The sequence below is a fragment of the Neovison vison genome, chromosome 2, assembly GCF_020171115.1.
Source record: "Neovison vison isolate M4711 chromosome 2, ASM_NN_V1, whole genome shotgun sequence".
Classification (NCBI taxonomy): Eukaryota; Metazoa; Chordata; class Mammalia; order Carnivora; family Mustelidae; genus Neogale; species Neogale vison.
The window spans coordinates 17,696,468-17,716,430 of NC_058092.1; the positions used below are offsets into that span (position 1 = coordinate 17,696,468).

A 19,963-nucleotide genomic window follows, 5' to 3' on the forward strand; every position below is an offset into this window, starting at 1 on the left:
GTTGGGGGCTTCCGTCTCTGGAAGCATCTGTATTGTCATCAGTCACAAATGTGCAGAAACAAGTGCTGAACTCTGTGGGAGCCAGACTGACTCATCTGTCTTCCCCCCGTCCCTGCCCCCACTTAGGCACTGTGCTAGTTCCTTGGACAACCTCCCTTTACCCAATTCTCACAACAGCCACCTTTTCCAGAAGAGATACAGGAAGGTTGCATAATTAAGTCACACACAGAATAAAGCAAAGCCAAGTCTGTGCTGGTAGCACCAACTTTAATTTTGTATATTCCTCCCATGCAGCAAGCTCAGTAAAGATTGTGTTGAATGAATGCAGAGTAGATGAATCATTTGGATGTACAATTTTTTTTGGATGTAATGGATTTCATAAAAATTTCTAAAAACTATGCTCCTCAAAGAATACCACTAAATAAATGACTATCCAAGCTACAGACAGGAAAATATATTTTGCGAAACATCATACAGATGGGTATGCAATTTTTTTAAACTACAGCTATTACTTGATAATGATTTCTTGTAGTGTATCTGTGTTAGCACTAATTTTAATCAGTGCGATCGAAAAATAACAGACTGTTCTAGATTGCCTGCAAGAAAAGAACTCAGCTCTCTCGCCTGTGTTTAATATCCTTGACTAATATCTGGATAAAAAAAGCTTACTATGTCTCCAGATGAATGGTAGTAGAACTGCCTGTACCCATCAAGCTTGATGAGTCATCAAGATTTTTCTAACTTTTTCATTTATCTCCCTCATTCTACTTAAAAAAAAAAAAAAAAAAGAAAGAAAAGAAATCCCCCAAACCAAAGAAACCCAATAAACTGGAGTATTTTAAAGCAAGCCCAGAGACTGATTTCATCATGAACATTTCTGTAATTGGAATAAAAAGGCTTTTGAATGGCCTCGTGTTTCTTTCTTTAGATCTGCTCACATAGGAAGCAGTGACGTGTGCGTGGGCCGGCTCCATGACCTGAAAGAGGCCCAGGAGCGGAGGGCACGTTCCTTCCAGGCTCTGCAACTTGTTTTGCTCCCAGCCCAGGGCCCTTCTTTGCTGAAACTCCTCTGGCCTCAAGATTTATACTTTTTTTTTTTTTTTTTTTCAAATGTTGAAAGTAAAAAATATCTGGCTTCCTCTAGCTAGAGACATCTGGGGAGTGTTACTTCTGAAAGTATTTTTGGCATGAAAACGTCACCCAAGTTGCTGGAAGTGATTTGGAAATTTTAAGGTATTGAAAACATCTGACTAGTGTGGTGGCTAAGGCCGAGTGGGTAGAGGTTAATTATTACACTGGCTGGTCATTTCCCATTAGGATTCTTGCTCCCTGTGCTGTGTGTTTATTCTTAGGTCTTAAGGCTTTAGGTCAAGGATTCTCCCCAGGCTGGTACGCGGAAAGTGACAGAACAGGTACCTGTAGGAGAGGAGTGGCCTGGGGGTCTGATAAAGGGGGGAATGCACTGCCATTGTTCCCCTAACCCTGCCTGGCTCCCTGGAAGTCCAGCATGTTGGGAGATCCACAGAGGGATCCTGGGGAATGCTAGGCTCCTGTGTTCACTGATGGGCTCCACCCGATAAGAGATGCAAGGTTCTGCCTCTCTGAGTCCCACGCAAGGTACCGGGGATTAGGCTAGACCAGCTGAAATGTTTCCCAGGATGAACCATTATAAGAAGAACACAAGGAGCGAGTGGGAATTGCAGCTAAGGAGGAAGCATCGGGGTCCAGCAAGCAGGAGCTGAGAATAGCCTAGGCCGGGGGATGGGGGGGCAGGAGTCCATTGGGAACAGGCTGGGAAGGGGAGAAGGCGGCGAGGGTGAAGGCCAGTGGTTTGGACATTGCTTGGGGGTGGCGTGGTAGAGCAAAACATCCTCTGAACCAGGACCCAGGGATTCTTGTTCTTATCCTGACTCTGCCACTTACCATTTGGGCACTCAACAACTCAGTGATGCTGTTGCATTTGATCAGAGGAGAATGCTGCCTAACCTTTGAAGTGTTGTATGCATGTGACCATCATGACTTCTGCCTACCTGCTCCCTGGGTGGAGACGATCTCGTGGAGGAGATGTGAAACTGCTTTGTGTTACGATGGAAGTACGTACATGAGCACATGAGCCTCGTGGGAATTAGCAGGAAGATCACAGTTACTGTGCTTCCTGATCTCTTGGAAATGTGTGCCATTTTGCAGTGACTCATGAAAGAAGCCACATCTTCTCTGAGATGCCAAGTACAAGAGTGGGAGCAGGGGCTCGGATACAGCCTTCTTTTTCACCAGTTAGGAGATGAGCAAAGCAAAAGAGAGTGAGGTTCAGGGAGGTAATAAAACTCTTAGGTCAGCTTTCTAGCCTTCAGAAATCATCTTTCAGCCTTCTTGTTTTATAGATGGGAGTGAGCCGCAGAGAAAGGAAAAGAATTGCCCAAGAGCATACAGCGAGGTGTGGCTTCAACCTTAGGCGTGTGTGTTTTCCAGATCTGCACAATTCCCATGCTTGTTCCCAGCCAGGGACAGTCATGTTTCCCCCACACCCTTCTCTGAACAGCAGGTCTGGCTCCCCCAGGCAGCCTGGAATGGGAGCCACGGGGCATGTAAGTTAACCTGCCACGCTGCCCTCATGTGTAGTGGGCGGATGGAGGAGGCATTCATTTCATCCTCAAGGTCAGAAGCCATTTTAGAAATCAGAGGCGGGGGTTATCTTCTGGTGGTGGGAGTATCGATGATTTTTATTTTATCCTTTATAATGTTCAGGGTTTTCCAAAACATTACAACAAACATTTATCATTTTATAAACCCCACTCCCTCCAAATCTTATTATTATTTTTTTAAAGATTTTATTTATTTGATAGAGATCACAAGTAGGCAGAGGGAAGGCAGAGGGAAGGAGGGGGAAACAGGCTCCCACCGAGCAGAGAGCCCGATGTGGGGCTTGATCCCAGGACTCTGAGATCATGACCTGAGGTGAAGGCAGAGGCTTAACCCACTGAGCCACCCAGGCGCCCCATCCCTCCAAATCTTATTTTGAAAAAGAAGGAAGTGGGAGGGCTGCGAAATGCCCAGGTCTGGATTGAGGTCCGCTGGGCAAGGCCAACCATATCTGTCACACCAGTATCTGCTCCCCGAGCTGGGAGAGGTCCTGAGGTCGTCCACCTCTCCAGCCTGGCACACAAGGCCAGCCAGGTAGCATCTCCCCACCTCCTGAAATGTCCTCCTCCAACACCACTGCCAAACTGAACTCGTTTATCAGGGTCCAACACAGTTCTGCTAGGTCCGTGAAGGTGTTTTAAAGCCCTCCTTCCTCCATGGGGACGAGCATCTTTCTCTCTCCTCTGACCACTAGTGGCACTTTCTTTGGATCCATTTTGTCGTCCTTATCTGCCTTGTCCTGGAGTCTTTTGTACCCAGGTCTGTCTCTCCTGCTGGGCTGAAGCCTCGAGGGTTGGGCCTGCATATCATCTTTCTTTCTGCTTCCATGGATCTCCCCAGCCTGACACTGGGGCTCAGATCAATGTTTGCTGAACTGAAGCGAATTGAAAATACAGACTCCTAAAGGAGGATATGACCATCCAGTGGTTTACAGCAGGGCTCCTCACCCTCAGTGCCCCTGCCCTTTGGGGTCCGATAATCCTATGTGGTGGGGAGCTATGGCTTAGTAGCTTCCTTGGCCTCTACCTACCCAATGCCAGCAGACACCTCCGGTTGTGACAAGGACATGGCTAAATGTCCCCCCGGAAGACAAAGTGCCTCCTGTTGAGCACCCCTGGATATGGTTGATACAGGGTGTTTCAGAAACAACCCCTTGGGGTAGGAATTCCCATTTAGCAGATGAGAAAGGCCAAGGCTCATGTAAAGTTTGGATGGAGAGTCTTGCCCACCCCACAACCCCGAGACACCCCCTGCCCAGAACCCTGGTAATGTCTTTAATTCTGCGCTTTGGCATGCTCACTCCACTCTCACCCCCCCAGCCCCCTGTCCTGGGTTCCACCCTCCCCTTCCCCACTGCCTGCCCCCGTGGCCTGTGCCAGGCTGTGACCTACTGGTTGACCCCTCTGGTCCACGCAGACTAGACCACAGGTGGAACCTCAGCCTGCACTCTCTTCTCCAGCACCTTGGCCTCCTCCCCGTGCTTGAACACGCTGATGGTGACCTGCCCCGTCTCAGAACCATACTTATTCTTGACGAAGACACCGTAGCGCCCACTGTCCTCACTGCTGACCCTTTCGATGGTGATGGTGACCTCCGAACCCCTCACTTCCATGCGGTAGCGGTCAAGGAAGGTGACAGGCTGGTCATTCTTCAGCCAAGAGATTTCAGGGGTGGGGTCTCCCGAGATGACACAGGTCAGGCACAGGGTCTGTTAGAAAAGACAGGAAGGGAATGCTCCATCACCTCCTTATAATCATACTTGGCATTCACCTTCACTCCCCCAGACAGCTCCCAGTACAAGTTGTTCCTGGTGATAAATTTATTATGTGAGTTCTATTATAACCCATAAAAGGATAACATTAAAGGGAGAGATGTTTTATTTTAATCCCACATCCTCCATCCTCAAGATTTCTACAGGAATGCTTACTAGTTAGAATTTCCATCATTATCCTAGCAATCATCTGTCCCACACGGGTCTGAATTTTGCTTTATTGCTTTTTGTCGCATATATGCCGTTATGATTTTACCATGCAAATAACACTATATTGCTTTAATAAGAAGATTTATGAACGGGGTTTGAAAATTCTCAAACAAGGTCGAACACAGAGCACTACAGTGTAAGGGTCAAACAGGCTCTGGAGCTGGGCACCGGCAAACTGACTCTCGGCTTTGTCCCTTCAAGCTGTGTGACCCTAGGAAAGTCTCTTGACCTCTCTGGGTCTCAGTTTGTTCCACTATAAAGAGTGACTAATGGTAGTACTAATATTCTATTTCCTGTGGCCGCCTTGATGATTAAACAGACTACAGCATGTACACACACAGGGAGCAGTGTCTGGTACAAAGTAAGCACCACAGAGACATGATCGATCATTTTCTAGAACACAAGGCTTGCATACTTTCAGGTCAAGAGGGGCTTTTAGGGATCATGTAGTAGAACTCCTATGGGAATGGAAATGGAAGTTCACAGACAGAAGTCTGTGATGCCCAGGGCCACCTGGAGAGGTGGGGCGAACACCCCCACGGGCCTGACACCAGACTCAGTGTTTCCTCGTGACCAACAAGGTGTGGTCACTCGGCCGGCTCCGGAGAGCCAGCTCTTTCCGCCCTTGAATCCATGGTGCTACTTTGTACCATGATCTCTGATGGGTACAGAACAGTGGGAGCACAGGGTGGGCCGGCCGGCCACGGGCTAGGGTCGCTCACTACCTTGTCTTCCATGATGGTGGCTACATCTGGCAGGCCCCTCACCACTTTGGCACGATCTGGAAGGGAAAAGAGAGACTCCAGTGATGAATGGTTTCCTGCCAGCTGCTTCCCAGAATCAGGTTCCACAGAGCTGGGGTTTATTTTGAAGCCACGTTTTCTTTTCTCCCTTTTCATCATTTTGGGTGGAAATCTTTAAAATTTGCATTACGTGTTTCCTTGCCTTTCCCAACAGAGGACGGGGGACATACTGTGCTTGCGGTATGGACTTGAAGTGATCCTGGTAATGACTGGTACCTGGAGGGGACAGGGAGGGGCCCCTGCCCTCTAGAGTGGGGAAGGAGGAACTGGCTGGGGACACGTGACGAAGCTCAAGTAGGTGGATATGGCGGGGGCGTTCCTGTTGCTCGGCGGCCACGCCACGTCCCTCTGGGGTTGGGCCTCTGTCCCAGACCAGGTGAGGCCTCAGTGTCCGCACTGGCCAGAACCAGCTTCAGCTCGGAGGCTGTCCCTTCCCCAGGCCTCATCCAGAGAGCCCACCTAGCCTCATTTCTGTCTGTGCGGGCCTTTCAGGCCCCTGCTGCTGCCCTTGACCTTGTCCATGAGCCTGCTTGGTCCACACCCACCATCTCCCTGATCCTTGGACCCTTATCCATCCATCATCTGCTTATGGGCTGCTGCTGCCCATGGCTGCACAGACCCTACGGGGACGCCTGCTGGGAGGTAAACTCATGGGACGGTGCCCCAAACCCAGACACGGAAACACCAGAAATATGAGGGGACTTACTCTTCTCAATGATGGCCAAGGCTCTGAAAAACAGAAATGGGTAAAAGGTTTGAGTTCCATTTGTGAAAGGCCCGCCCTGGGCAGGGGTGAGGGGGTGACGAGGGAAAGGTGGAGCTGGCCCAGGCTCCCAGGAGGGGTCCTGTACCCACCTCATGCCATACCCCCAGGGGCCTATGATTCACCCAAGAGATGCAAAAGGCACTTACTTCAGTCTCTGGTGCTCCGCCAATGCATCATCAAAAGCTGCCAGAAGGAAAGAGGGGGAGGGGAGGGGAGTGTCAACCCCTCAGTCCCTGTGACCTGCAGGAACAGGGCTTCGTGCTGACTGTTCCTCCACTGCCCTCCCCGTCCTGTGTTCTCTCAGGGCAGTGCCCGGACTGGATGGAGAGACAGGAGTCCCCTTCCCTGCAAAGACTAGGATTCTCTAAATGGGTTTCTCTGCAGACAGACAGATGGCTGGCTCACCTTGTCCCGAGAGATCCGCTGAGAGCTCCCGGGTGTCCTTCCCTGCGGCTATCTCCAGGGTATATTTGCCTTTGTCTGAGTCTTTCGGGTCCAGGATGTGGAGCCAGATCTCATCCAGGGTGGTTCCAGCCCTTATCCGATCACCGCTCTCCAGGCGCTTTTCTCTGGGTATGAGGACAAAGAAATGTGTGATTTGGCTCAGCTCATCGTGCTGGCTGGCTGTGGGACTATAGGCACTCCCTGCCCCAAACTCCTCTCCTGGGGTTTTGTTTCCAGATCTGTGAGCTGGTCAACCATCCATCCATCCATCCTTCCATCATTCATTCATTCATTGGTTCATTCATTTGTTTGTTCAGCAAATCTGTGGCACATCAGGTAAGTTCCCATGCTGAGTCCACCTGTGACACGTCCTTCAGGCTCCTGGGTCAGTGCTTACCACCTCCCCCACCCTCGGGGGTCACTTCCCCACCTCTTCCTTCTCATCAGCTTAAACCCTTCCAGCATTTCTTTGAACAATCATCCTTCCCCAGTCCTTAAAAACCATAGAAACTCCCTTCTGTCTTTACTGAAGCATTATTCCTAGAGACACTTGGACCACATCTTCAGTGTTGGGTCACAGAGGTGACGCCTCTGGTCTTGGTCACTAGGCTCAGTAACTCTAGTTGGGAAAGGAGCCCTTGGCTTTGGCTCTCCCTCATTTGACAAACTTGACCAAGTCAGTCTAGCCTTCTCCATAGGGCAGGTGCAGTGATGTCTGCTCTGCGAGGCTGAGGCATGCAAATGACAAGCAGCCCTGGGAAAAGATGCTCTCAAGCTGTCTGTGCTCACTTAGCTCCTGGCTGACTCTCCATGGATTACTTATCCATCCTGCCTTCAAGCCCTGGCACTCAGTCAGTCGTCAGCCCCACAGGTCCTTCTACCTGCACCTCTCCCCTCAGCCTGGCTGCCTGAGTTGCCTGGGGCTGCAAAGACCCATAGGGGCACCGTGACTCCCCTGACCATCTGGTCTTCCTTTCCTCCCCCAGTTCCCAGATGCTGCTTTTAGACAACGATCCTTCTGTGGCCACGGATGTTCAGGAAAAATGGTTTTACCACCAGGGTTCTGACCTTTGCTGGGGAACCTCCCTTCTCTACCTTTAATTGCTGTTCCCTATCCCCGACTCCCTCTGCAGACAGCATGACTGGTGGGAGACCCTGTGTCTGCCAACCCCTTGGGACTGGGCTCTGGGGCAGATGCCCCCCGTCCTTCCCCACCCTCTACCCCCCTGGACTGCAGGGAAAGGCCAACTTACTTGTGGAACCAGGTGGTTTTCATATACTCGATGTCAAAGTACTTGACCTTACTGAAGATCCGGATCCCCTCCTCGGTCCCTTGGATCTTCAGTGGGGTCGCAGAGAGGGCTAGGGAGGCAAAGGAGAAGGCCAAGGTCCTTTGGGCAGAGCATTCTGGGGCCAGCCAGCTCAGCCCTGCTCTGGGGGTGTGGTCGGGGGGGGGATGTGGCATTGCGAGGAGGCAGGGATTCTTTGAGGTTGGAAACAAAACCCAGGCCTGGTAGCCCAGGCTGGCTGGAGGGGCCCTGGAAGCTGTCTGCCTCAGGACAGGGCTAGCGAAGCAGGGAGTGGGGCTTGCTTACCACCAATCCTGCCCAGCTCAGTGAAGATGGCATCCAGGGCTGGAGGAAGATGGAGAGAATGGTCAGCTGATGTAGGGACCTCCCAGGGATGTGCCTGGGGTGGGTATGTCCCTAGGAAAAGCTGGCGGAACCATGAAGAGCTCAGCACACAGGGGGCACAGCAGGATGACTCCCATGGCTTAGGGATGGAGGGGGTCTGGGGCACTCACTGATTGATGGGGCAGGGGGCACCATGGAGGGAGGACAAATGGGCCAGCCTGACCATTTTCTTGAGGCTGGGCCAACCAGCCTGATGAGGAGTCTGGGGCCCAGTGTGGGGCGGGGGAGCAAACTCTGGCTTTGGCTCACTGTGGTATACTACAGAGAACGAGGGTCACAGACCCTGGTCAGTGTCACAGACCAGGCCCCTGCCACTGACCAGCTGTGCAGACTTGGGCAGGTCACTTAGGCTCTCTGTTGCCTTCAAGTGATATGGGGATCCCATAAATTTGACCCCAAATCTTCTGAGTCCGTGTGATTCCCTGGATCCCCGTGGCCCATGTCTAACCTCCCCAACTCCTACCTTCCCCTGTGAGGTCCAGAATCGTGTCATCCTCCCCTCGGTCATCAGAGACCGTTGCTCTGTAAATTCCCTTGTCCTCTTTGGACAGCTGGAAAGAAAGATGAGAGATTTCATGGTGTCAGCATGGGTTCTGGAAGGAGTACCAACCAACCTGGACTCTGGGCCTGCTCCTAACTCTGTATGATCTCAGGCAAAATTCCCCCCTTTCTCCTCCCTGGGCCTCAGTTTATCCATTTGGAATGCGTGATTGCTGAGGCTCCTTCTAGCTCCAGAGCTCTTTGAATCCAGGTTTGGGTCGTCTCTGGGCCTCAGGGTGGGGATGAGGGGGAACTGAGGGCAGAAGCAGACACCCCACATTTGGAGTCACAGGCAGCTGCGCCAACCAGAGCATATGATGAGCTCTCCTTGCAGTCGCCTGAGCTGGACTCCTCCCTGGGGGGTCCCTGGATGGAGGGACCCGGGAACCCCTCTGCCCTTGTCCAATAGGAAGTATGTTATCTTTGGCCCAGGACAAGGGGCTTCTTTCTGGCCCATGCTTGCCATCCCCAAATGAAGTCTGAACTACGCCTCGGCCCAGCAAGAACTTGGGTTGGACTTTGAAGCCTCTCCTTCAGGCCTTGGGAAGTGTTCTCTGCTTCCCTGCCCCTTCAGGGGGCCATCCCACCTTGACCGTCTCTACATAGTATGTTTTGAGGCAGAATCCAAGGCAGAGATAGCTCTTAACCTGGGGACAGAAGGGCTGAGCCCCACTAGCCTTCTGTCTCCCCACCCTTTCCCCAGGGAAGGTTCCAAAGTCCCAGCAGAACCTGGGGGGAGAATGACTGGAGTGACTTCTGAGCCTGCTCTTTAGCCTTGTGTCTTGGTGTGTAAACCCTCGGGGCCTCCATTTACTCATCTGTAGAATGGGGGTATCATCCTTGCTCGGCTATGCACTGTAGTCGCTGTGGGGATCAAGGGAGGTAACCCTTGGGAAGCCAGAAAGTTCTGTGCCAGCTGGACAGACTGTGAGAACAAGCCTCAGTAGCTAGGAAGCACCTACTTGTTGATAATCTCTGTTCAAGGAGCATGCACTGTGGTGACAAAGGCCAAGTCCTGGCTGGGATTTGGGGGGAAAGACCCTGAAATCATTATTTCCTTCCTAGTCAGCAAACCTGCATGTGCTCCAGTCCTCCTGGACACCCCGTGAGGCCACAGAAACCAGCAGCAGGGCAGAAAAGCATTGAATGTTTGAGAAGAAGCCTTGTGCTTCTACTGTAACCAGGCCACCCTCCTCTGGAGGCCAGGAGGAGATCGTGGGCTGGAGAACGGGCCTCCAGCCCTGCTTTGCTCTGCCCAGCCCTGCCCCACAAAGAGAGCCTTCCTGTCCCGAATCCCAAACTGTTGACTGAGGTAGAACTGAATCTTTGAGAGACAGCATCCCTTCTGACCCAATTCATGTTATAGATGAAAACCAGCGTCACAGAACGACAGTGACCAGCCCCAGGCCACACAGTGGCAGGCCCAGAAATGGAATCCAAATGAAAGGAAAAATCAGTATTACTGTTTCTGACTTTATTTGAAATTTTGCTATTTCCTCCACCATGGGCTTTTTTTTTTTTTTTGCATTAATTTTGATTAAAAAAAATACTGCCTGAAATATTAACTTGATTACTGAGTTTTCAGTGTCCCCCTTACATTTTGTGCTTCAGGTGAGCGCCCCACTTGCCTCCCCCTGGCCCTGCTCCTGACTCTGCCTGCTGCTCTGGGTGCTGCCAGGGCGGGTATGAGCCCTGAAGTGGAGCTGTACTTTTTTTTTTACCTCCTCTATGCACAGAGTTCCCACTCCAGTCTCTGGGTCGTACTGACCATCCGGTGTCTCTCTCTTCTGGAAGAACCACTGGAAGCGGGTTTCCTTCTTGGTGTTGGTCGCCTGAGGGGTGATCCACGAAGAGGGCGATCAATGAAGAGAGACTCCCTCACGTTTTCAAGTAAAAATGCACCAGCTCTTTTTTTCCTCCCACAAACCTGACTCTCTCCTACCCCTATACTCACTCTTAGCTGATTCCTTCCTAGATCTCTGCTAGCCCTTCCTCACGCCGTATCTCCTCTGCTGGTTCTGCATTCTGGATTTTCACTAATGGTGTTCCCTCTACCTTCTGCTCACTTTCCTACTCCATTTGTCCTTGTAAGTCCCTATGCATCTTAAGGAAGCAAGGAAGATGTCACCTCCTCCAAGAGGCCTTCCTTGAAGCACCCCAGAGTGCCTCAATCATGATTAACTGATTTCTTGCACGTGCCTGCATCACAGCAGGAGACATGCTGTTTTCTAAGGATCCTGCCTCAGACCCCTGGGCTCCCAGAGGCCCAAGGAGACCCCACTTCTTCATCTTTGTATGCCCAGAGCCTTGGGGAGTGCTTGGGGATTCCCGGAGCGCACTCTTCCCTGCCCTTCCTGCCCTTCCCCAGCCGTCTGTAGAGGCTGCAGAGGGCTGAGAAGGAGCCCCAGCTTTGTCGCGTTAAAACCGTGTTCTAGACTCTTCCCGCTTGGGTGTGGTCTTGAGCTCTTTCTCTACTTGTTTTCGGATCCATGCCCATCTCACAGACGATCTCACGCCCCACAGAACCCCTTGCCCGAGCAGCCGGGAGATCTGGCTGGAGGCTGATCCAAACCACACTAATTCGCCTCCGTGGGCTCTTATGGGGCTGGGGGGCGTAAATTTTGTTTCCCAGTTAAATGTGATCTCCCTGGGGCTACTTCTCCTCCGGGTCAGCCAAGCACAGGAACTCTGGAAAGTGGGCAAGGACAGCCACCAGGACAAGCCACACGCGCTCCGCCCTGGGGGCGGGGCTGGAGGCGGGGGCGGGGGCGGGGATTTGCCTTGCAGGTCAGCAGCACTTGGCAGTCCTCGGTGACCTTCCACTGCAAGGGCTCCACGAAATGCGGACCTGGGAGCGCAGAACAAACATGCCCACCGTCAGGGCGCCACCTGGTGGCCAGGTGGGGGGCAGCCGGCGGTGGGGTGGGGCAGCTAGTGATTACAGGCCCCTCAGACTCGGCCCCCACCGTGGCAGGACTGCGGCGACGCAAGGGGGGTACGTAGGTCGCGACATTTAAGGAGGTGTTACTCTCAGGGTTGGATCGACTCTCGGGGGTGTCGCTCTCTGTTTTGTTCTTGCACGGGGACAGAAGTGGATTGCATTGCAGTGGCTCCCTCTGGGACCCGGCGGAGCTGAGGGATGGATTAGCCCACCTGTCCCGCACCCAGCAGGTCCCCAGCACGGAACACTGGCCTCTTTTGAACTCCCCCGCCAGCAATTCTTACCCTGTTTTCTCTTCCAGTCTCTTCTCTGAGCCTCTGCTTTCCTCAGAAGTTTGTCAAAATCTGTGAACACAGAGGCGAACTAGCCTGAGTGGGAGGCGCGCAGATCCGGAGAGGGGCAGCGGGAGGGACAGAAGGCCCCAGGCCAGAGAGCGGAGGGCTGAGGTCTGGCGTGTGGGGGTTGGGCAGTGGGCGTGACTGACCGTCATCCACCAGCGCCAGGGTGATCTGGTTTTTGGCTTTTCCATCCTGGAGCTGGGCGGTGTACGACCCTTTGTCATCCTCCGACAGGTTCTGGATGATCACTTCCACCAGGCCCTTCTCTCGGACAAAATTGATTTTGCGGTTCTGGGGAGAATAAACCCGGAGAATCTTTTTTGCCCTTTTCCTGTCCCAGGGGATTTGTGCTGTGGGGCACAAATCAGAGTGTACTTGGACTTGGGGGGTGGTATGTGCGGAGCGACAAGCCTTCTGAGGCCGGGGCAGGGTCCTGGGAACAACTGTGGGGCCTAGCAGGCACAGGAAAGAGTCTTGGGTGCTTGAGTTAATTGCAATGAATAATAAACCCCTGCCCCCCACAGTGCCACATTCTCTACTTCTTTCTACAAATCCCAGTAAACGAATGAAGGATAATATGAAAAGTGCCTGTGAACTTGCTCCCCAGAATTAACACTCACATTTTGTTGTGTTCTAACAGTTTTAAAAAATTTTATTTTCCACATTTAGGATTGTATTCCCTCTGGATTTATTTGTGTGTATGATTTGAGGGAGGCAGCTAGGTTTATTTTATTCTTCTGTAGGGACAACCAATAGTCCCAATGCTGTGCATGGCAGACCGCAGACTTGGTCACACATCCTCTACCATGTGCCAAGGTCATGATTAATCTTTACGCAGAACTTTTGAATCAGTTTTCTCATTTGCTTCTTCTGATTCTGGGACAACCCACAACCCACTATCATTGTACAGATACAGAAACTGAGGCACAAAGAGGTGAAGGGCACACAGCCCACAGGAGGTGGGTAGGAGTCCTGAGCTCCCTTTTCTCTTTCGGAACCAGTGCCCCTCTCTGTAACGCATATCCTCTGATGGTAACTTTGCCACCCAGAGATGGAATGTGCAAGTAACCAGATGTCATGATTGACTCTCTCCCGAAATCGAAATCGCCATGTTTGTAAAAACATGATTGAGTATGGGCAGTTCATGGCTCAGTCTAATACAACCTACACACATGATTTCCACTCCCCCCCACCCCAGGAAAGCAACGTAATACCACAACTGTCAAATGAAGAAGAAATAAAAGCCAAATAAAATGTATTTCAATAGTAGCTGCTCAGACATAATCTTACTCATGTGCACTGCTTTATAATGAACTGGTTTGAATGTGGGGAAGTTAAGTAAAGCAAGAAGGTCAAAGTGATTTGTACGAGAAGTAGAGGAAAATGAATGAAAAAGCATAAGTAACGTGGCTTATAGGGAAAAGTCTCTGTTCGGTGTATATTAAAACTGTGCAGGAGCACCAGGGTGGCTCAGTCAGTTGAGTGACTACCTTCCACTCAGGTCATGATCTCAGGGTCCTGGAATCGAGCCCCGCCTCGGGCTCCCTGCTCAGCGGGGAGTCTTCTTCTCTCTCTCCCTCTGCCCCTTCCCACAGATTGTGCTCTCTCTCTCTCTCTCTCTCTCAAGTAAATAAAAATAAAATCTTTTAAAAACCCGCAAACTAAAAGCAGAAGTTCTTTGTATTTATATTATCAGGTTAGGGTCTAGGCTTGGATAATTATGAGCATGAATGTAGGTTTTTAATCTTAAGAATGCCTGGTAGGACATTCAAAAGTTGTGTGTCGGGGGGCATGGGGATTCTTTATCTGTGGGAGAGTCCCTTGCATTGGCGGGCATCTAGCCAGGAGCCTCCCCCAACACCAAAAACCAGGTGTCCCCACCCTCACGCCATCCCTAGGACCCCCAAAGCATGTGGCTGTTTCTGAAATGTCCACTAGGGGGCGGTGCTGGGCTGTGGCGAACCACCGCCCCTAGAGGCCAAGTCCCGCGCAGCGGAACCTCCCAGAAGCAGTCTGAACCCCCAGTTACCGGCGAGCTGAAGATCTCCTTCTCATTGAAGATGAGATGCAGCTCAGCGGCCGGAGATAATTTTTCTACTTCCAGCCACAGCCGCACCTCTCCTTGTTCAAGGATGTCGACGTTCCAGCCCGAGATGAGCTTGATCGCTGGGAGGCAGAGGACACGGAGGGGGTGGGTGGGGCACCGGTCTCCCCTCCGCACTCCCAACCAGCCCCACCTTGAGCACACCCTGGGCATTTAAAGGGCAAAGTGCCTGAGGCATCTGAAGGCCATGCGGCTCACTCATGTTGCACTGATTTATAATGACCTGGTTTGAATTTAAGAGAAGTAAAGCAAGAAGATCAAAAGCTATTTTGCACAAGAAGACGGGGAAGTAGAGGTTTAAATAATCCAAAATCTACTAAGGGGCCAGTGATAATGATTATAAAGAGACGAAACCCAGTCCACGCTCTGCTGCCCACCCCTTTCTCTCTCACGGTTGGCTGACTCCCCGGGCCCCTGACCCTCCAACCCCATGACTCTCCCATCCTCTGCCCCTCAGCTAGTTCTGGCTCTCGGCCCCATTCAGCTCTGGTCCGGAGACCCCAGTGGGCCCAGCTTACTTGGGTTTCTGATCTCATGGCTCAACTTCTTCAGCTTGCCCAACTCTGGGACAGGAAGGAACAAGCGGGAAAAAAAACAAACCAAAAACACAGAGAATGAAATGCCTGGGCAGTGGGGTCCATGTGGGTCATCCCAAGAGACTCCCTACCGCCCCCGCCTCAACCGGGAGTCACTTGCTACACAGGGGGTGATGGTGAGCGCTGTGGGTCTTGGCCCTCGGGCACTGATGGGGATCGGGGATGTTGCTGTAGAACACCCTGAGATCAAGGGCCACCTCCTCCGGGAAGTGGGTGCCCAGCAGGGCCAGGCACCACATTACCTCACTTGTCCTCACACAACGCTGTGGGGTGAGTGTTATTGTCTACCACCACCCCCGCTCCAGGCTCACTGGTTCCTGAGCCCCAGCGCTCACCCACTGTACTCTGCTGTCCCATCTTGGAGGGTCTGGCCCCCGCCCTGAGCACTTCAGTCTACAAGTCTCTAGAGCAGCTTGGTGGCGTGCTGTCTCTTCGCTTACTGCCTCTGTGGGTTAGGTTTGTAGATTTGTCTCTTCTGCTAAGCTGAGCTCTGGACCTCCGGGAGTGTCTGCACATGGCACATAGTAGGTGCTCAATAAATATGTGTTGATGGGGGCTCAGCCATTAAGCGTTTGCCTTGGGCTCGGGTCATGATCCCACAGTACTGGGATTGAGCCCCAGTATCGGGCTCCTTGCTTGGCAGGCAGCCTCCTCCTCCCTCTCCCGCTCCCCCTGCTTGTGTTCCTTCTCTCGCTGTGTCTCTCTCTCTGTCAAGTAAATACATAAAATCTTTAAAAATATATGTGTTGATAGAAGAATTGGCAAGGGTAGAGCACATACTTCATTTTCCCTTATAAACCCCAGAGTCCTTAGTATGAGTCTGGACTCGTGGCAAGTGAAAACAAAATAAAACAAAACCCAAAACGTATCCTGTGTGTGGACAGCTTTGGTGTGCCTAGAACATTGTGTTTAAGTAACAAAACCCCGGGGGTTATGATCTCGCCTTACAGATGAGCAAACTGATGTCCAGAGATGTGATGTGACTTGCTCAGGATAAGAAAGCCAGAGAACGATGAAACTGGAATTGGACCCTGAGCCTATCTGGCTTCTGCTGCTTCACAAAGTCAGAGGGTCCCCTAAGCAATCAGCAGGGAAGGCCCTGGGCAGTCCCTCAGTGACTCTAGAGACAGCAGAGTGTGAATCTCGTCAGTGCTCAGCACTGGTTCCGGTTCTGCTTAAATCATTAAACGTGGATGACCCTTGGGTCGCAGCATCTACTCTCCGGTTTGCCACAGTCCACACCGCTCCCTGTTGTCACCCTCGCTGCTCAGACCAGCTATTATCTGCAAATTATCCTGACACTGCACTGTTGTACTTCTCAGGCTCCAAAAGAAGGGGAAAGGATCCTGGTACCCTTGCTTTTATTGGAAGTAGAAAAAGGAAGGAAAGACCTGAAGGGCGTGAACTCCACCAAGCGGGGACTCTTGACTGTTGCCCCTCTCCCCCTCTGCCCACCCCCCCACGGTGTACTGCCCAGTGCCTAGGACAGTATCTGGCTTAGGGTAGTGCTCAGTGAATCCTGGTTAACTGCCTGGCTGGCTGAACAGGTGGGTGAGGGCCTACTTCTCTAGAAATCACTGCTTTATTAATTTTTGTTGCTTCTCTTCAGGCTCTGGGGCCATTTGCGTCTGGGACTCTCAATCAAAGCCTCTCTGGGGAGGGGTAGTAGTACAGAGGCATTACCTTCCTCTGTCAGTGTGTGGCTGGCTGAGATGTCTTCATCAGCATCGGTGACCATGACGGAGTAGGTGCCCAAGTCCTCAAGGCCAGGGTCTTTCAGGATGACCTTGGATCTGGCAGACAGGAGAGTAGAGCCTCAGTGAGGCGCCTTGTGCACTGGAGGCCTGGCAGCCGGGGGCCCTGCACCCCAGCCACAGATCCAGCCATGCTAGGCAGCAGGGATGGTTGCCTCCTTGCATCCCCAGCGCATCTACCCAGCGCAGCTCTGGCTTGGCTCCTTCAGTGGCCCTGTGGGCCAGGCTCTCTTTTTACTGGCTGCACTGCCCAGTCTCTCCCCCTAAACCCCCAGGACTCCAGTCATCGTCTGGACAGGGCTGAAGCCAGAGCTGCTGAGGTTGGGGGAGTGAGACATGGGGCAGCTGAGATCTGGTCCCAGGCCCCTTCTTCTACAGATGAGAGTGCTGGGCCTAGACAACTTTCAGGAGCAAGTCACCATTTGCAAGTGCCCAGGCTAGAAACCAAGGGCTTTGAGTTTCCCTAGAAACACAGGTGCAAAGGCACACAGCGTTCCTTGCAGAAGGAAAATCGCTAGTGAATGTTGTCCTTTCTGCCCTTAAATTCACTGTCCCCTCCTTGCTCCTTCAGGTGGTACGTGGCATCCTTGGTGAGGGACCGGGCAGCCCCTGGCAGGTGTGTTATCTGTGAGTCCTGCCAGGTGGTCTCACCCATGAGCTTCTGCAGACTCACCTGCGGACCAGTTAGACCACCCCCTCTCCCCTCACTTACTTGTTAGCCTTCTCCTCGATCTTGACCCTCTGGGGGTCTGGCGGGCCCTTGTAGTCCTTGGACCACTGAAACTCTGCTGAGTCAGGGGCCTCGGGAGCTTCGAAAGCCAAGTAGATAAGGCCTTCTTCATCCACACCAACCTTGATCTCTGGGGCGTCTGAGGGCAGGATTCAAGGGCGGGGGCCAGGAGATACTTAGAAGTGACAAACCAGGTTATACACCTTCCATGGCTGCCCATGGCACTTAAATAAAATACTAATTCCTGTCCCCTTGCCATGGTCTCCAAGGCCTTGTGATCAGCTTCTTCTCAACTCAAACGTCACACCTCCTCAGGGATGCCCTCCCTGACTGCTCTGGCTAAAGTAAGCCCCACCCCGCCATACCACCCTGTTCATTTCCTTTATAGCACTTACTAGTCTCTTAGACCATCACCTTCACGTCATTATTTCTCTGCTTCCTGTCCATCCTGCCCCTCCCCCAAGCTTGAGCAGGCGCCTTGCTTTCTCGTCACTGCTGTGTCCCCAGTACAATGTGGATGTCGCCCAAGATTTGTTGAATGAGTGAATAAGTAAAAGAATGGAAAGAGAACGTGCTTTATAGTTTGCAGAGTTGAGTGATTCTGTCATGGACCAGCCTTGTGACTAGATCACTCAAATTCAGAGCTACAAAAAAATCAATTCTAAGGTCGGGGCGATGATCCCACGCAGGGGCTTGTGGGGAGGGCTAGGGCCTTGTGAGGATCTGCCTTAGCACCTGGTGTGTGGTAGGAGAGGACCTCAGGAGTTGTGACTGCAAGAGAGACAAAGCTCATGAGACATCTGGAATGCAGCTGGGTATTATTTTAAACATTGAGGAAGAGCTGTGTGAATTTATGAATACAGCGTATGAAAGAAAGGAGAAAGAAGTGCTCATATCTTGGGATCCCAGAGAAAGAAATGGGAGTGGGGCATGGGGCAGAAAGAGGCAAGAAGGAAAGTCAGAGCTGGGTGACATGTGGCAGCGGGACGGGGTCCCCTCCTGCTATAGATCCTTGTGCTCCTCCCGACCCTCCTCTGACCTCCACCTGTCCTAGGTGGCACAACCCGGCCCTGTGGGGCTAGCACCTCTGCCCGTTCCTACCTGGCTTGTCTTCCAGGCGTATGGGGTCGGTGGGCATGGATGGTTGTCCCGGACCTGCCGAATTCATGGCCTGAACTTGGAACATGTAACTCTTCCCTGGCTGCAAGTCAGAGATCTGGGGGAGGTAGAGGGGTGGGCAAGCGTGAGCACAGAGGACAAAGAAGACCAGACCTTTCTTCAGCCTTGGCCGTGGGCTGGAGGAAGCCCTTCCCTCCTGGGACTAAGCAGGGTGCAGGCTGCCCTGGGGTGCACTCCCTGGTCCCAGGTCCCAGTCTGTAGTGGGTCCCTGCATGGGGATTACCTCCCACCCCCGTGGGCCCTGGAATTCTGCCCGCTCAACTCATCACCTGCCTCTCCACAAGACGACTCTCTCCCTTCCTGCGCCCCAACTCTCCTCCATCCATCACCCCAGAGAGAAGCCGGGGGACCATCTCTGGCATCTTTTTCTGGAGCCCTATACATCTAATCAGTGAGTTCACATTTTATTTTCCTAACATGTCTTGAACGTGACTTCTCTCCGTGTCCCAGCCATGGCCCTGATCGAGGCTTCATTTCTCCTCACCTGATTAGTCCAGCAGTTTCCTAAATGCTGTCCCTGACTCTAGGCCCTTCTTCCCAGTCAACTTTTCCTTCTGGCAATTTTTCTAAGATGCCGGTCTGTGTTGAAACTTCTCAGTGGCCTTCAGCGTAAAGTTCAGATTTTGCAGTTTAGTCCCTAAAGTCTTCCTAATCAGGCATTAGCCTCGTTCTTCCTCTCTGGGGGTCCCCTTTACTCCATGGCTCCCTCCAGGTGCCCGTGTTCATCTGATGTTTCCCCTTTCATAGCTCCCTGCCTTGGCCCTTGCTGAGCCCTCTTCCTGGAATGCCCTCCCTTCTTTCTCGGTCTAGCCAACGCCAACTTGTCTTTGCCTGCTCAGCTCAGGCAGATCCAAGGATTCCAGGAAGGGCCTCTTATCTTCATTCATGGACTCCCAGAATCCCTTTGGACCCCCTCAGTGGTACAGTGCACAGGCTGGTACTTGCCTGTTACCCTAAAGACCAAGACTTATTTAACTCTTTCTGTCTAAGACCTGGTTCCAGGCCAGGCGCTAAGTTGGTGTCAAGAAGCATTTACTAAATGACCGAGTGAATGCCAGGCAACGACCCGCACTGCAGAAATGGGCCAAGTAACCAAGGCTCACCCAGCCCTGGCCTGGGCTAACCTATGTGGGCGGCAGAGGGACCGATCATCTCACAGGGGCTCTCTCGGGTCAGCTGCCCCTGGGCGGGCTGATTTAACCACAGGGAGCCTGGCCCCATGGGGCAGAAACCACAGAGTCTCAGAGCATCCCCCTGGCTAAGGCTTGTTTTCCCTGCTTCTGTTTTAGGTGGGTTTACTGTTATTTTTTTGAAATGAAAGTCCCCCCCCCCAGTATAAAAGACACACACAATTGTTGGGAAAATATTAAAGCAATAAAGAATATAAAAGGAAGGGTTATCGCCTCCCTGGCAGTCCCCTTCCCTAGAGATGGCCAGAAATAACAATTTTGTA

General features: G+C 52.1%; 1 protein-coding gene across 1 annotated transcript in view; it reads right to left on the reverse strand.

Annotated features, from left to right (window-relative positions):
- Nucleotides 1-2,992: 2,992 nt before the first annotated feature.
- MYOM3 (myomesin 3) overlaps nucleotides 2,993-19,963 on the reverse strand; it is a 43,100-nt gene continuing 26,129 nt past the window's right edge. The window contains exons 20-36 of the mRNA XM_044237438.1: nucleotides 18,433-18,547; nucleotides 17,314-17,470; nucleotides 16,531-16,640; nucleotides 14,770-14,814; nucleotides 14,177-14,313; nucleotides 12,294-12,438; nucleotides 12,094-12,153; nucleotides 11,649-11,716; nucleotides 10,590-10,700; nucleotides 8,792-8,879; nucleotides 8,230-8,268; nucleotides 7,888-7,996; nucleotides 6,596-6,759; nucleotides 6,337-6,373; nucleotides 6,131-6,153; nucleotides 5,347-5,402; nucleotides 2,993-4,348 (exon numbers count right to left, since the gene is read on the reverse strand). Of these exons, the coding sequence (XP_044093373.1) occupies nucleotides 4,058-4,348; nucleotides 5,347-5,402; nucleotides 6,131-6,153; nucleotides 6,337-6,373; nucleotides 6,596-6,759; nucleotides 7,888-7,996; nucleotides 8,230-8,268; nucleotides 8,792-8,879; nucleotides 10,590-10,700; nucleotides 11,649-11,716; nucleotides 12,094-12,153; nucleotides 12,294-12,438; nucleotides 14,177-14,313; nucleotides 14,770-14,814; nucleotides 16,531-16,640; nucleotides 17,314-17,470; nucleotides 18,433-18,547 (1,755 nt within the window). The 3' untranslated portion in view covers nucleotides 2,993-4,057. The remainder of the gene's footprint in view (nucleotides 4,349-5,346; nucleotides 5,403-6,130; nucleotides 6,154-6,336; nucleotides 6,374-6,595; nucleotides 6,760-7,887; nucleotides 7,997-8,229; nucleotides 8,269-8,791; nucleotides 8,880-10,589; nucleotides 10,701-11,648; nucleotides 11,717-12,093; nucleotides 12,154-12,293; nucleotides 12,439-14,176; nucleotides 14,314-14,769; nucleotides 14,815-16,530; nucleotides 16,641-17,313; nucleotides 17,471-18,432; nucleotides 18,548-19,963) is intronic.